At 40.1% G+C, this 17580-nt stretch overlaps 1 protein-coding gene across 1 annotated transcript in view; it reads left to right on the top strand.

Moving 5' to 3' along the window:
- WNK4 (WNK lysine deficient protein kinase 4) overlaps window positions 1–17580 on the top strand; it is a 616132-nt gene that overhangs the window by 515282 nt on the left and 83270 nt on the right. The window contains exon 16 of the mRNA XM_089683941.1: window positions 16843–16924. Within this exon, the coding sequence (XP_089540067.1) occupies window positions 16843–16924 (82 nt within the window). The remainder of the gene's footprint in view (window positions 1–16842; window positions 16925–17580) is intronic.

The raw sequence follows: 17580 nt of genomic DNA, 5'->3' as shown, positions 1-17580 counted from the left end.
TGTTATATTCCTGCTGGTCATTGCATATGTTTTTTACTGATTCTCTGCTGTTTCCTATTCTATAATAAAATTCTTTGTAAAAGAAAGGGACATGTTCAAAATAATAGCAGTGTGGAGTTCTATTAGTGAGGTCATTCATTCTTTGAAAAACAGGTGGCAATTATTGCCCTTATTTAAGGAAGGAAAGCAGCAAATGTTGTACATGCTGGTTACAGTGCATTTCTCTCTGAAATTCTGAGGAAAATGGGTCGTTCCAGACATTGTTCAGAAGAACAGCGTACCTTGATTAAAAAGTTGATTGGAGAGGGAAAAACATATAAATAAGTGCAGAAAATGATAGGCTGCTCAGCTAAAATGATTGCAAATGCTTTAAAATGGAAACCAAAACCTGAGAGACGTGGAAGAAAGCGAAAAACTACCATTCGAATGGATAGAAGAATAGCCAAAATGGCAAGGACTCAGCCAACAATCAGCTCCAGGAAGATCAAAGAAGGTCTAAAGTTACCTGTGAGTACTGTTACAATTAGAAGACACCTATGTGAAACCAAGCTATCTGCAAGAAGCCCCCGCAGAGTCCCACTGTTGAAAAAAAGACATGTGCTGAAGAGGTTAGAATTTGCCAAAGAGCACATTGACTGGCCTAAAGAGAAATGGCGCAACATTTTGTGGACTGATGAAAGTAAGATTGTTCTTTTTTGGTCTAGTGGCCGGAGACAGTTTGTCAGACGACCCCCAAACACTGAATTCAAGCCACAGTACACTGTGAAGACAGTGAAGCATGGTTGCGCAAGCATTATGATATGGGGATGTTTCTCATACTACGGTGTTGGGCCTATTTATCGCATACCAGGGATCATGGATCAGTTTGAATACATCAGAATACTTGAAGAAGTCATGCTGCCTTATGCTGAAGAGGAAATGCCCTTGAAATGGGTGTTCCAACAAGACAATGACCCCAAACACACCAGTAAACGTGCAACATCTTGGTTCCAGACCAACAAGATTGACGTTATGGAGTGGCCAGCCCAATCCCCGGATCTTAATCCAATAGAAGACTTGTGGGGTGACATAAAAAATGCAGTTTCTGAGGCAAAACCAAGAAATAGAGAAGAACTGTGGAATGTAGTCCAATCACCCTGGGCTGGAATACCTGTTCACAGGTGCCAGAAGTTGGTTGACTCCATGCAACACAGATGTACATCAGTTCTCAGAAACAGTGGTTATACAACTAAATATTAATTAAGTGATTCAAAGGAAAGCAAAATCTTCAAACATTTTTCAGTTTATATAGTGAATGTTTGAGTTTGTAAAGAAGAATACAAACACTGCTATTTTTTTGAACAGTCTAATATTCACTTTTGATATATTTTTCTTCATGTTTTGATTTGGAATAGAATGTGTAGTGTTCCCAATGCATTTGTGTGTATTGAAATAAAAGCTATTAGAAGGATTTTGAGCTATATTCACTTTTTTCAACACACTGCTATTATTTTGAACACAACTGTAGGTTAACCATACACTGGTTAGGGGTATCAACCATGAACAAAATTATGCTGCTACTGGGCAATTTACACAGCTGTATCCTCTGAAAAGTCTGGTCCATGCTCTTTGTCTTTAGTAAATGTGGTCCTAGTCATGGCTTATTAAAATTGCACTGCTGCTAACCAATTTTACACTGTTGTCTCATCTCTAGTCTTCTAATCATCTAGTCACATGCATGCACATGCGTGCACGCACGCACATGCACACATATACATGCCCTCAGTTTGAACTGGATGGACTTGTGACTTTATTCAAGTTTACCAACTGTATAGACTAGTTCTTGTAGTAAAGCACCTGCCTGTATTCTTTGTCTCTAGTATATTTCAGCCAATTCTTCTTGATTAAAATGCCCTGCTGCTGGCGAAATTTTACACTGCTGTATCATCTGCATTCTCCCAATTCTTAACTGCTTATCCTCCAGAGGATTTACCCCCCTTCCTGACTAGGCCATTTTTTGTGTTATGGCGTTGCGTTAGTTTAACTGACAATTGCGCGGTCATGCAGCACTGCACCCAAATGAAATTTACATCCTTTTTTTCCCACAAATAGAGCTTTCTTCTGGTGGCATTTAATCACCTGTATGGTTTTTATTTTTTGTGCTATAAACAAAAAAAGACCGACAAACTATATTTTTGACCTTTTGCTATTAAACATGTCCAATAAAAAATTTAAAAAAATCAAATTTTGTCCTAAATTTACGGTAAAATGTACTCTGCTACATGTCTTTGCTAAAACAAAATCCAAATACGTGTAAATTAATTGGTTTACGTGAAAGTTATAGCGTTTACAATTGGTATATATACTGGGATTTTTAGTTTTTTTTTATACTAGTAATGGCCGTGATCAGCGACTTATCAGGACTGCGGCGAGCATTCTGACATTGGGGGGAACTGACTTGGTGTCACTGACATCCATAGAGTGATCATTGCTAATAAAAAGCACTGACACTGTACTAATGACTCTGGGCAGGAAGGGCAATCAAAGGGTTAACTGTGTACAGTGTGTGTTTTACTAGTTCTTGTAGTAAAGCACCTGCCTGTATTCTTTGTCTCTAGTATATTTCAACAAATTCTTCTTGATTAAAATGCCCTGCTGCTGGCGAAATTTTACACTGCTGTATCATCTGCATTCTCCCAATTCTTAACTGCTTATCCTCCAGAGGATTTACCCCCCTTCCTGACTAGGCCATTTTTTGTGTTATGGCGTTGCGTTAGTTTAACTGACAATTGCGCAGTCATGCAGCACTGCACCCAAATGAAATTTACATCCTTTTTTTTCCCACAAATAGAGCTTTCTTCTGGTGGCATTTAATCACCTGTATGGTTTTTATTTTTTGTGCTATAAACAAAAAAAGACCGACAAACTATATTTTTGACCTTTTGCTATTAAACATGTCCAATAAAAAATTAAAAAAATCAAATTTTGTCCTAAATTTACGGTAAAATGTACTCTGCTACATGTCTTTGCTAAAACAAAATCCAAATACGTGTAAATTAATTGGTTTACGTGAAAGTTATAGCGTTTACAAATGGTATATATACTGGGATTTTTAGTTTTTTTTTATACTAGTAATGGCCGTGATCAGCGACTTATCAGGACTGCGGCGAGCATTCTGACATTGGGGGGAACTGACTTGGTGTCACTGACATCCATAGAGTGATCATTGCTAATAAAAAGCACTGACACTGTACTAATGACTCTGGGCAGGAAGGGCGATCAAAGGGTTAACTGTGTACAGTGTGTGTTTTACTATGTTGGCTGTGTCTGGGCTTTCCACTGTAAGCACACTGCTTTGTATGGCTCAGAGTGCTGGAGCTGACAGGGGAGAGAACTGTATTGTTTACATACAGTTCTCTCCCCCCGTCTGTACGACTTGGCGATCACAGGATGCCAGCGAGTAATCACTGGCAGGGATCTGGTGATTGACAGCGGAGGCCGTGAATGGCCGGAAATGCGAAATCACGTATATATACGTGATTTTGCACACCCCTGCCCCCTGTAGCAGTATTTCTGCTATACAGTGGTGGTAAAGCTGCTAAAGTGGTTCTAAAATCTCAATGTTTTTACCTTCATACGTTCTATGCATGAAGGTAAAAAACCTTGTGCGTGTAGCAGCCCTCCCCCCAATACTTACCTGAGTCCCCTCTTGATCCAGCGATGACCACAAGAACTTCAGTTCTCCAGGGACTCTCACTCCTGATTCGCTGGGGCAGCATTGGGAGCCATTGACTCCTATTGCTGTCAATCACAGCCAGCAAACCAATCAGGAGAGGGAGGGGGTGGAGCCAAGCCACGGCTCTGTGTGCGAATGGTCATGCAAAGCTGCGGCTTGGGAGCTTGTCTGCTGTTTGCTATGGGGTCATCTAACAGGAGGGAGGAGCCAGGAGCGTTGAAGAGGAGGATCTGGGCTGCTCTGTGCCAAACCACTGCACACAGCAGGTAAGTATAGACATGTTTGTTATTTTTAAGAAAAAAACCCCAAGACTTTAGCATCACTTTAATAACAGCTTGATAGGAGTTGACCAGTAGCAGTACAATTTAGCATCACCGAGGACAGGGATGGACACAGGAAACTACTGACCACTTTCTGTCTGCTACTCAAAGAGGGTCAGTTACAACTTGATGAAAAATCATGTGTCACGGCTAAAATCACCTGAGAAAAATCTTTTCTGAATAAAAACAGGTTGGGGCGCTGCTGCTGTATGTAAGCCAAGCAAACCATAAAAGAAAAAGAACAATTTCACAGCCAAATATGCAGTACCAGTGTACAGTATGTTTTCACTGAGACCGTCCAAGGAAATTGTACTTTCCTGTAACACTACAAACAGCTTTATGGCATGCCCCAAGCATGTTATTTAAAGGATTTTTGTATTTCCATATGCCCTTTAAGTTGCATGGAAAACCCTCTCCATGCTGTATGCAATTTTATAGATTTTTTTTTTTTTTGCATTTGTACATGGCTCTCATGGCACATTTCCTGTACCTATTTTTCAGGCCTATTAACTCTAAATATAGTCAGAAGTTAACAAAATTGTCAGTGCATAGTGGAGGTACCATTTACAAACCAAGAACACCACTCTGGTTCCTCTCGTTAGCAGCTTAGCCTCTGAAACATGTCAGTGTTTAGTAGAGGTACAATTTATGCACTAAGGATACCACTCCGGTCCCTCTCATTCATCTTTGCACGTCGGTGCCTCTCTCTATTGGTTCTCCCTGTGTCCACATCAGTAAATCCATCTTGCATTGATTGCTCACCTATTGCCTATTTGCCCTGAACAAGTCACTGCATTGTAAGTGCAATATTCTATTTATTAAAGCAGTGCTAAGCTCCGGCGCACAAATCATCCCCTCCTGAACACCACACTCATCGGAGCTTTATTGATTATAAATGAGTCAATAGCGCTTTAAGATGTATCTCTCCTTCAGTGGCACCTCTGGACTTGTTGAGTCAGTCATCCTCAAACCTCTCCTCCAGTGCATGCATGTAAGGATAGAAACCAGGAGGCAGCCTTCAATAGTGCAAACCCATATTTAATTGAAGTTAAAAACAATTAAAATGCACTTATTCCAAAATATTGCTTGTATGTTACAAGTATGAAAGCGTAAGTGCTGTACAATGCGTTTCATCACGGTGACATCATCAGGGATAACTAGTGTATTTTCTTTTCCATGTATGCCTGTGGAACCTGGTGCCATCCTAGCTCCTGTCTGCCACTCCCTCTCGACAGAATACTTCTGTCCTTTCCTCTGTGTTTTTGCCGTAATCTCACGCATTCACAGTGGACCTGTTTGCTCTGTTAATGCTGAGTACCAATATTACATCCCATGTAAACTAGCAAGTCACAGGAGGGGTATCAGGAAAACCTCAATGGGTCCACAGTCCTTCAAGATTGCAGTGCAGTGCAGTGCTGCAAGTGCTGATGATAGAGGCACAACAGGATGAATGGGCTGAAGGCACATGGAGCTTGCCTTCAATAGGGGCCAAAATATGCATGCACTGTTGATGTCATTGAAGTAGTGCTTTCTCCTAAAGGAAGACAATGTAAAAGACACTGATATGTAAATTAACCCAGACTGCTCTACAGAAACTATTGAATGAGAATTCACTACCACTTTAAAGAGGGTGTAATCTGCATTATCCAGTGTGCTCTGTTTTTATTTCTATCTTCTGCCTTTCTGCACATAAAGTATATAAGGCCTTCGGATACGTACAGAGCTTGCAAGGATACTCAGAGCAGTTTTTGGTTTAGTGACACGCAGTACATTTGAAGATTTGATAGAAGCCAAAGCCGTTAACGCATTCCATTTTTGTTATGATAGTATTTTCAGAGCAAGTATCACCATATTATTATTTATTGCTGCGACCATACAAAATTTCACTTGAGTTTTAAGGTTATTGTCAGGAGTGAGACTAAGATTAATAGTTAAAGTGTTACTAAACCCACAACAGTAAACTCTAGCATGCTTGTTATACTCACTGTGGAACCTAAGGGGTTAATCCTCTGCATTGTGTAAAAAGGCTGTTTGATCCTGACCTCTCTGATTCACCCCCCCCCCTTATCTTCTGATAAGACATATTGTATGGAGTCACTCCGCACATGCTCAGTTTGGTATGCATTGCTAGAGAGGTTCTTTTTTTCATGGTAGAGTGCATGTGATTAGCACAGGGCCAATCAGCACTGTCCAGACAGAGGTTAGGGGTTCTGCATCCTCCTACAGCAGAAAGAAAACTCCTCCTACAAGCTTTAACCAGTGCTCTGCTGGACACTGATAGAAGTCACAAGACTGCTCTAATTTGCTGATGAGAAAAGATATTTAACAGTCTGTATTTACTAAAATAATTACACTTCCATGTTGTGTGTATTGTGGGAGACCAGATATAGTGAATGCAGGGTCCTGGGTTTAGTAACACTTTAAGTTTAGGGATAAGGTTTGGGTTAACAATCAAATGTATGTTTAAGGTGTGATGTTAATTGCACAGCTGAATTTCAACCAAAAAACCAATACAAATTGATACAGCTGTGCGTTTATTAGTATAAGTACCTGCATTTGACTTGGTATCAGCCTCTAGTAATCCCCTGTAAGCCCAGGTTCACACTATTGCGTGCACATTTGCACACACACGCCACAGGTACAGCAGCCTATTTATTTGAATGTGCCTATTAAAAACGTTAGTAAAGAAGTCCTGGAACCTTTTCAAAAAACATGCCACACTCAACCACATGGTGCTGCAGCATAATGTGGTTTCATGCATGCAAAAGCAAGCCGCTTTTTCTGATGCAAGGAGTGTTACTAAACCCACAACAGTAAAATCAGTCTGTTTATGCAGTAAAGCATGCTTGTTATACTCACTGTGAAACCTAAGGGGTCAATCATCTGCATTGTATAAAAAGGCTGTTTGATCCTGTCTTCTCTGATCCTCCCCTTCTTCTACTGTCCCCAATCCATCTGCTGATAGTACAAAGCCTTGGGGGCAAGCAGCACATGCTTACTTGGTGTGTACTGCTTGAGAGTTTTTTCTTTTCTTTGAGAGGGTGCATGTGACCAGCACAGGGCCAGTCAGCGCTGTGTAGACAGAGGGTCAGTGGTTTTGCGGCTTCATAGGACAGTCAGAGAAGAATGAAAACTCCTCCTACAGGCTTTAACCAGTGCTGTGCTGAACACTGATAGAAGTCACAAGACTGCTATATACTGCTGATGAGAAAAGGTATTTAGCAGTTTATATTGACTAAAATTATTGTATTTCCATGTTCTGTGTACTGTGGGAGACTGGATATAGTGAATGCAGGGTCCTGGGTTTATTAAGACTTTAAGAATTAAAGGCACCCCTGCTCATCTGATAAAGAGCAGCGCATTTTGCCAGCGGATAAGGAACTTATGTGATTATGCACATGTTCCTGACCTGCACAAATATGAACCTAAGAAAAAGCATTTCTCACACTTGGAGAGGAAGGAAGACCTTAAGGTCCTATCACAGGTGTGGTTTATGCACAAGGAATATGCTGGCAAGGAAAGAGTAAAGTGAGCAGAAGGATAGGTTGATCTGTCTGCTGCTGCTCCTTCACTGGCCAGTTAAAGGTTGGTGGTGAGGGATGGTAGTGATCTAATTGTATTACTTAACTTCAGAAAGAGAAAAATCAGGTCATCAACCTTGCTATGCTGTCTGGCAAAACTGTGTAATCTCAGGACTGGATGAACCAAATCCACAAATCATTTTACAGGAAAACAGCTCTCTTATATTCTGTGCACTGTTTTCCACCTTTTGTATGTAGCTGCTTGCCAGGAGTCCAGCTTTAAGTGTTAGTATGTGCCTTTTTCTTTCTTCAGTGTGTCGTATTCTTGAGCTGTGATATATTAGCTTTTATTGCATGTGGTATTGCATGTGTTAAACAGTGAGCTAACATCTGGGGATAAGTGCTTCTAACATGTTTGGTATGTGCCAATGAATCATGCGCCAAAACTGATTATACATTCCCTTCAAAATATCTATTCTTCTTTCTACTGGTGTCTCATGTACAAATTTTGTTAAAGTGGAAGTTCACCTTTTCACAAAACTAAAACAGTAGAACCTCCCCCCCCCCCCCCCCCATCGGTCCCCACTGCATTACCTCCATGGTTGATTAGCTGTCTCTGTCTACGCAGTTGGTGCAGCAGTCCAGGGATTTGAAACCCTCTCTCTACTTCCCTTTCTCTCTGTAGGGCTTCTATGACAGATCAGAGCGATTCCAATTGGTCAGCACCAACACATAACTGCTTTGACTGATCTGAATCACTCCGATCTGTTCCGGAAGCCCTACAGTAAGAAGGTTAGGAAGAGTAGGTGTTACACATCCCCGGACCACTAAACCAGCTGTGTAGGCAATGTCAGCTAATCACCCAAGGAGGAAAGTACAGCAGGGACCAGGGGTTAAGGGTATAGGGTATTAGTTCACTACTTTGTTTTATTTGAAAAGGTAAATTTACACTTTTAAGTCTAGGCACACTGGCTTAAAAATGCTAATTTTGTGCATTTTTGTACTAGCACTTAGAAGCATTTAGCAGCATTTAGGAGCATTTAGCATTTATTCTGCCAGAAAACCGCTCTCAAGAACTCAAAACAGGATTTTTTTTCTGCCACTAAACATTGAGCTTAAAATATGTCTCTAAATGACCTAATGTGCATGGACACATAAGATAACAATGGTTGTTTCTACAGGCAAACCGCTAAACTCCTCTCGGAGCAGCATTTTTTAAGCCAGTGTACATAAAGCCTTAGGTTGCATCAGCTGCAGTTATCTTCCCTCTTGTATGTAAAAGACTATGGCATGAACCTGACATTGATCTGTCCCATTCTGAATCAATCAGAATCCCAGCAAGTACAGATGTGTTAGAAGCAGGGCAGTCATGTTTTTTGTCAGTATAATACTGCCATGACTACTTAATCTGTTAAGATAATTCATATATTCATGCAGACATGTAAAATTATGCAAAGCACTGCTGTAACGGACTGTGCAGCAGATCATTTCTGTGTTCTATGCCTTTTCAGACCTAGGCTCTGCTATGATCTGTTATTGATAGTTGTACATCCCATTCTTTCCATCATTAAAGCGGAATGTCAGACAGATATGAAATACACAAATTAATGCAGCTCTGTAATCATTAATACATTCTTAAATGTATTTTTAAAGTGCAAGCAGTATACCCTAATTTGATATATATCAACCTCTTGCAGTCCCTGTACAACAGAGCTCAGAGATGGGAAGAATAAATCAGCACCAGCGGCAGACTGACCATTTGGAAACTCTGGCACTGCCCGAGGGCCCAGGGTCAGTAGGGGGCCCCATGAGATGCCCCTGGTACCTTTTTCATAGGCTTTTTTGAGTTTGGGCAAGGACACAGGGGCCCCATGATCCCCTATTGCCCGGGGGCCCCATGAGTTGTCAGTCTGCCCCTGATCAGCACAACAATCCAATCAGGTGTTTTGCAGTGGAAGCCTCATGCTGATAGGAGGAGAAAGCAGAGTGACAGAGAGAAGAGCTCATCAGTGTGCTGCTCCTCTTTTCATTTTACATTCACAGGGTTTGGGAGGGGACAACACTTGTAAGTCTTAGCAGTCTGAATTAAATGCAGGAGAGGAAGATCAGGTCCTCGCCCCTGCCAGAGATGGCAGAGCTGTGTATATGTCAGAACTGGAAGGACAAAAATACAAATTTACTTAGCAGGTAAAACAGCTCCATATATGTAGTTCATCTGCGTTTTTAGTGGTTTGCCTGGATTTTAGCTTTACGTATACTCAAAAGTGGTGATGCACATAATTCCATTAATAGTTGCTTCCCTTGTGTCTGTTGTTTGCGTGGTTTGTTCAGTCTGTTTCTTTAAAATGACTGGCAAGTATAGCTAAACACATATAATGAAGACAATAGGCTCAATTTATCAAAACTTGAGAGTGTAAAATTTGGTGCAGCTGTGCATGGCAGCCAATCAGCTTCTGACTTCAGCTTGTTCAATTAAGCTTTGACAATAAAACCTGGAAGCTGATTGGTTTCTATGCAGAGCTGCAGTTTTAGTATATCAACCCCAATATTTCCATCTTTTATTGGGACTATATGATGTGGGAAATGGACCCAAAAAGGTAGGCCTTGCTTTTGTACTCATTTTAGAGTTATAGATTGTAAGCTCTTAAAGAGACCTTGTCACCAGGCCATTTATTTCAACAAAATTTTTCCCATAAGATTATATGTGTTTTTACCACGATTTATGCATGTTATTTACCTGTACAAGCCTCCCTTGTGTAGACATTCAAATGCCATGATTTTTTCAGCTGGGCATCCCCATCTTGGATGTGTTGTCAGCTGACTTGGAACTGTCACTCAAGTCACATTCCATAGTATTCCCCTTCACCCCACGCCCAGCAGCTACCTTCACATTTAAGTAGGGAGGTGGCAGGAGGGGTGAAGCTGCTGGGTCAGCACAGACAGTAAATAGACTGTACTAGAAGAGGAGAGGGCTGTGGCATACAAACAGGAAGGGGGCTGTACTAGGGTATTGATTTTTGCAAAGTAATCAAATTTTCTAGCAAGTTCAAAGACACATTGCAAGTTAATAAAAAAAACTATGTATTGAAAAGAAAGCATATAAAATACTTTTTTTTGTCTCTTACTTATATTTTTTTACCCTTGGTGACAGGGTCTCCTTAACGGCAGGTGATCTGTGAATGTATGGAGGTATTGGGGTTTCTGTGTCCTTTTATGGCACATCCTTGGACACTATGATAAGTAACATCACCTGTAGTTCAGAAGAATGCAACTTCAGTAAACTGAGACAACTTGTGATGGGCACACATTACAAACAAATTCTTATTTCTTTTATGACAACGAGCATGATGAAAGGTGAATAAATGAGATCATGTTTTAGTGGTTTTATATGGCTTATTTAAACCACTATCTGAAGAACCGTATTCTTCTTTGTTATTATATTAAGCCCACTTATCATATGTAGAGACAAGGAAGTTTCCAATTTGCTAAAGGCCATTCTGAATGTGTTGTCATTGGGACAGTCTTGTAACAAACTAAACTGAACATATTTGACAATATCATGAATAAAATATAAAAATACATTGTTTTGGGCTATGTTTTGTATTTTAAGTGCATTATTTATAGTAGCTTTGTGGCTAGTTTCCAGGGACATCTTTCACTATTGGTGCACGACTCTACATTAATTCTTGCAATTGATTTTTTTTTCTCTGAAACATAATTTTATGCTAATATTGCTATCTTCTGTTATCCTATGGTATCACAAACCTATGTAGCATGGAGTCCTGCTGTGCCATCTTTCTCTCTCCCAATGCTGTTGTCATCTCCAGCAATGACTCCTACCAACAGGAGTTGCATTATGATGTTTCAGTTTTCTTCCTAGCCATAAACCTCTCCCAGACTCTTTGTGATCCACCCTGGGAACATTATAATCAGTGAAGAGAATTAGGAGAACTACAAGTATACAAATACTTGAGAATTGCATTACAGAAGATGTCTCTGGAACCCGTAGCTAAAAGGTTCATATATCTCTACTCTCTGGTGCTGCCATTACAGTAAATATGTAGTTTTGCAATAGAGCTATATAGTTAGCCATATATATTTTGCATAATCAAATTTGTTTTTATTTGCTCTTAACAATAAGTAGAAAAGATAATGGCACCTATCTACTGATCTTGTTGGTTAGTCTCCAACATTAGGTTGGAAACATAGAGAGCATTTCGGAACCTGGCACCTCACTGTCATTCTGCACTGGCACAAGGTGTCTTGGATCCTGTAGGACAGTGTCTCAAAGTCTGGGGCTGTCTTGGAAGATCCAGAACACTATAGAAAACTACAGAACTATGTATTGCTCTTGTAGATTATATACTACATTTATATTATACTATATACATTATATACCATATTGAGTAATGGGTTGGTCCAAGAAATTTTGCAGTTTTAAGGCAACGTCTTCAAAAAATGTATTTCCTTATTAAACAAATCCAAATAGCCTCATAAGTCCTACCTATAAAACTTTTTGAGGAGGGGTTAGAACCTTTTTCAGGTTTTTTTTATTGCTATCTGCCCCTATAGCAGAGATTTCCCCTGATTTGGCACTTTGTCATTGGGACAGAAAGAGATGGAAAATCTCTCCATTGAAACAGGAACAGAAATGCAAACACAAACACCTTTTTAGAGTAGAGAAGGGCAGAGCTTTTATCAGGTCTTGTTCACTGGCTAAGTATTCTTTCCTTGTCCTGTTCCTCTCAGTTCTTGTTCTGGTTTCATGAAGACAGAAAGTAGAGGTGAATTTCCCCAGTCATAGACAGCAAAACATTAATAAAAATGTAAGCTACTTTACAATGAGAGATTTTTTTAAATAAAATCTTTATTTATATTGAAAAATAATACAACAAAGGTCTATAGCAACAATGCAGACATTCAGTGCATAACTGTTTTTAGCAGTTTATAAAGAACAGTATGTAGGTGTGAGGCATTGCATACATGCAACAGATAAGGTGAAGAACCATAAAAGATTTTTCTTTTAGGGTAGGGGAAGGGAAAGAATATTGAGAATGAAAGAATATTAAGATAATGACAGGAAGGGGAGAGATGCTCCAAGAGTAAAGCCTAAGAGTAAGACAGACTGATTAACCGGGAAGGACCCAGTGTAGACTATACCCCTCAGGGGTCACAAGAGAGGGCAGGAGTAATCAGGGTCCTCTCGATGGGCATGTCTAGGGTGGGCAGGTAGAGGGAAGAAGGGGGGGAGGGAAAGCTGGAGGAACAGCATGAGTTGGGAGAAGTGGGGCGGTGGGAGGAGGAGGGTGGTTACAGAATCTCTAGTCTGTTAAAAGGCAAGACTTGCACGTATCAGTAGTTTTATATTCTTGCCAATAACAGCAAGTACTACAGAATCTTGTGGTGGTATTTCTGAGATGACTGGTGAGATCTTCCTTCAGCATAATGTAATTAACCCTATCAAACCACTGTTTTTCGTGGGAGGTGTAGGTTGTTTCAGAAATGCAGGGAATCAAGTACTGCTGCTTTTACCATATGGATCAAGACTGCCTGCCTGTATGTCCCTAAAGGGTTCCCCTATTATGATGACGTAAGAAGATTCTTGGGGGTTTAAGTATTATGTGGTCAGTGAATAGCTGCATTATGGAGTGAACCCAGCTCCAGAACCTGTCAAGTTTCGGACACAACCAAAAGATATGGAGAAGGTGTCCATCGCTGCTTCCTTTGCTCAAACGGGAGGAGAGCACATTGGGAAAGAAAAAATGGAGTGCTAGTGGTGCCTGGTACCAGCAAGTCATGATGTTATATTCAGATTCTTGATATTTACTACAGACTGTGGATTTTCTTCATAAGGTCAAGAATCTGGACATGTCCCTCTGGGTGAAAACACAGCCGAGGTCTCTCTCTCACTGAGCCAGGAGGGGAGAATGAGAGAAGAGGTCCTCCTGCTGAAGTAGCTTATACGAGAGGGATAAAATATGTCTAGTTGGCCCTGTTTGGGAACATTTCCTCTCAAAGAGGGTTAGAGGGCACTCAAATAGGGATGCAGGAGGGAGTGAGGTGAAAATATTAGATAGCTGTCTCTTTCTCCAAGCATCCAGTTTTGTCAAGGTAGGTTTGAGAGTAAGGTGGAATCTAAACTCTTGCAGGGGGATAAATGAACACTTCGGTAGTGTATGTAAGGGAGTGGAGAAAAAATGCCTGTTCAATGTCAACCTAAAGTTTGGTGTGGTGGTGTCGATGCCAATCAATGAGTAAATGAGAAGCAGTAGTAAAGTTTAATGTCAGGGATGGAAAGTCCCCTTTCAGTCTTTAGGCAGCAAATAATCCTTTGCCTAATGTAATATAATTTTAACCAAACCCAAATGATGTACTTATAGCAACTGTTAAATTCAGTATTATTTGAAATAACAAAATCTGCATTGGAAAAACAAATATCACATCCATTAAGTGCTACTGATGAACTCTACACATCAGTGCACTGCAATTGGGTTACAGTATCAGGTGAGTGGTTAAGTGGTTGTTGATCCTGATTTTTTTTTTGGTATACTGTCTTTTTGGTAACTGCATATTCACCACTTGGGGAGTCAATGGAATTAAGAGCTCAGTTCTTCAATTTCTTAGTATACATAAAAAGCAGAAATCTGTTTAAGTATTAATTAGACATGCAAAATAAATAATGTTCAATCAACAGCCTTTGCAATTAGCCATGCTCCCTGGTAGTAATAGGAGTTTAATGTTATGTTTGTAAATAAACTGCAGTCAATGTCAGCTGACCATGGTTATTTTCTGGTGATAAATAAGCTGGGTGGCTCCCATTTATTTCTACTATAGCAAAATTCTGGGGTTCTCTGTAAGAGCCTGTAAAACTTGTGACACCACTGATGCACAAGGTCACCTTGCATTAATATTATTATTATTATACAGTATTTATAAAGCGCCAATAGTTCGCTCAGCGCTGTACATTACAAAAGGGGGACAGAACATGTGACAGAACAATACCAATACAATGCAAAACATGAGGGGATTGAGGGCCCTGCTCTTTCAAGCTTACAATCTAGGAGGGAGGAAATGGTGGCACAGGAGGAGATAGCTGTGGGGGATGGAATGGTAGGAAAAGTGGAGGAGGTCGGTCAAGTTAGCAAGGGGGTGGGGTAGGCTTCCCTGAAGAGATGGGTTTTCAGGGTGCGCCTAAAGGAGAGGAGAGTAGGTGATAATCTGATGGGTTGGGGCAGGGAGTTCCAGAGGATGGGTGACACCCTGGAGAAGTCCTGGAGGCGGGCATGGGAGGAGGAGACCAGGGAACTAGAGCGAAGGAGGTCTTGTGAGGAGCAGAGTGTGTGTGCTGGGCAGTACTTTGATATTAGGTCAGTGATATTAGTAAATATTGATTTAGCCTGATTCAAACACTTTAATTGAATGATAATTACCGTATATGTTTTCTATAGATATGTTGCAACCTGCCGCAGCTAATCACTTACTACATTTTATCAGGGGTGTAACGAAATTCATTTAGGGTCACGGCTCCTGGATCCTACATGATCTGAATACACGTTCTTGGCCAACTTGATGAAAATGCACACAGGAATACTCTAGTAGCTTTGTGGTAAAGCAAAGTACAACTGCAACTGCAACAACAATTTATGTGACTTCGGAAAACCAAAATCTGATTGATTGTTGCATATTTTCCTTCTTCTGTGCACTGCCATAACTTGCACACAGACCAAAATTGAATTCTATGTGTTATGAAATCCAGTAACACATGAAGAACACTTTTTTTTTTTGTACAATTCATAGATGTGGTAGCTACACTCATTTTCTTTTTTAAGTCTTTTTCTTTTTACCTGTGATCCAGCCAGTAAGTCTGTCATTTTTCAACTTCCTTTAACAGACCAAGCTGTCCAGCAAATGTGGCAGGCTTGAGCCAAACAATATACATTCATTTATTTAAAAACATTTTATCCAAAAGGGTAAAAATGTTGCTCTAACTGCTTAAAAATGATTAGCTGGAGTTTGGCTTCAGTTTCTTAGTCAAGTCCATTTACTATGCCTTTTGTGAGTTGCCTTTATTAAACGTTTTATGAAAGAGTTTAACCGCTGCATTTAGAAGGCACCGCTCTTTTTTTCCCTTGGTCTCCCCACAGGGTTCTCTCTGGCTCTCTACCAGCTGGCAGCCTACTAGTAACGCAACTTATAAGGACATTGTTTTATTCCCACCAGGACTTTTATATGTTTCATATTGTTCTTCTGCAGATACCATTTCAGCCCTTTCTGAGCGCCAAATACCTGTTTTACTTATACCTTTATTTAACAGGGGATCAAGGCCATCCAGTAACTACAGACGTGTATATTCAACTTCTGTTGTAGGGAAGATATTGGAGGGGAAGGTACAGGACCCCATACAAGAGCATATGATAGCAAATAATATTATAAGCACTGATAACTGAATACCAGATGCTGTTAAACAAATCTAATTTCCTTTTATGAGGAAGTAAGCAGAAACTTGGACTGAGAGGTAGCTGTTGGTGTAGTATATTTAGACTTTGCTAAAGCATTTTACATGGTTTCTCACAGACGGCTAATGTGTATCTATTGGTTATTGGTTTAGAGGTTTAGAGATTTTAGATCAAACATTGATAGAAAATCCCTTAACGGTGACATCCAACAGTCATGAGCAATGAATCATGCCATGGATAGTCTAAGATTTTATAATGTATGTATAGCCAAACTTTTTTCTAATTTGGATTAGAAAAGAATGGGTTAAAACACCTCTCAGTTTTTTTTTTTGCTGTCTGTGTCCTATTGGGGAGATTTGCTAATGAAACAACAGGAAGTGAGAGGAAAACACTCCAAAACGAGGGAAAATCCCCTCTCTGATAGTTGTTACAGGAACAAATGTTCCCATTGGAAGATTTCCCCTCACCTCTTGTAATGGTGGCAACTGTAAGCTTTTTAATTTCATATCTCTTTCTATCTTGGTGACAATGGGCACCAGGACAAGTATTGAGGGTGAAACTACATAGCTGGGACAGAGACAGCAATACAAATATGACAGACATCAAATCCATTCCTACTCTATATCCAAAATAAATACAAAATGTTTGTGGCTTTGCATACACTTTACATACACATACCGCATGTATCTTTAGTGGGCCTTTATGCCAGCAATTTATGTAACTGCAGATGTTTACTTGTACATCTGCTCTTCTAGGAATTACAGTGATCTTTCTGTAAATTAAGTGTATCATATTTATTTTAACTCCTTGTTTTTTTGTCTTGTTGTTAGACACCGTCTCTAATCTCTAAATGTGGTCCTCAATCACCTTCACCCCCAGCAAGTCCTGTGCCTTCTTGCATTAATCCGGGTGGTAAGTAGAATTTATTATATCTTTCTGCAGTGAAAATGCTGGTGTTAAACAGTTTATATGTACATTCTAAGACAATCTGAATATATACTATCCTATGCTATATATTCAGGGAGCCTTATAAATAATCAGTTTGGGGGGAATATGTTGTTCTGAATATGCATCATGTGAGAAGACAGAGAACACAAAATATTAAACAGAATTCACATGATCAGAAGACTAATTTCATGGTAGTTTTTTTTTAGAAGTGTGATCTCCTGTGCTTGAGGGTTTCACCTGATAACTACATCACTACTGTGTCCTGTAGTGTATCCACGTTGGGCATCAAGGAAGGAAATGAGGGAAAGGTACTCTTACCCAATAAGAAAAAAACCTAAGTCTCCTACTCATACGGTTTCTACCTCTGCTCTACAAAATAAAATTTCCTTCCCTGCCTTCCTCGCCTTTTACATTTCAGTCTGCCAGTTTCAGACCAAAGGAAGGCAGATATATTGATCTCCTTGCACCACCTTCAGGGGAAAAGGTTTTCTTTCTAAACTATGCAGAGTCCGCAAACGAAATGGGGACATTCATCCGGTACTGGATTTAAGATCCCTAAACAGATTTCTTTGTGTACCAAAATTCCACATGAAATCTATGAGATCTGTCATTGCTTCCCT

The sequence above is a fragment of the Staurois parvus genome, unplaced genomic scaffold (assembly GCF_062004578.1).
Source record: "Staurois parvus isolate SC_StPar_1 unplaced genomic scaffold, SC_StPar_1.0 ptg000328l, whole genome shotgun sequence".
Taxonomy (NCBI): domain Eukaryota; kingdom Metazoa; phylum Chordata; class Amphibia; order Anura; family Ranidae; genus Staurois; species Staurois parvus.
This window is presented reverse-complemented; position numbering and strand designations above follow the sequence as displayed.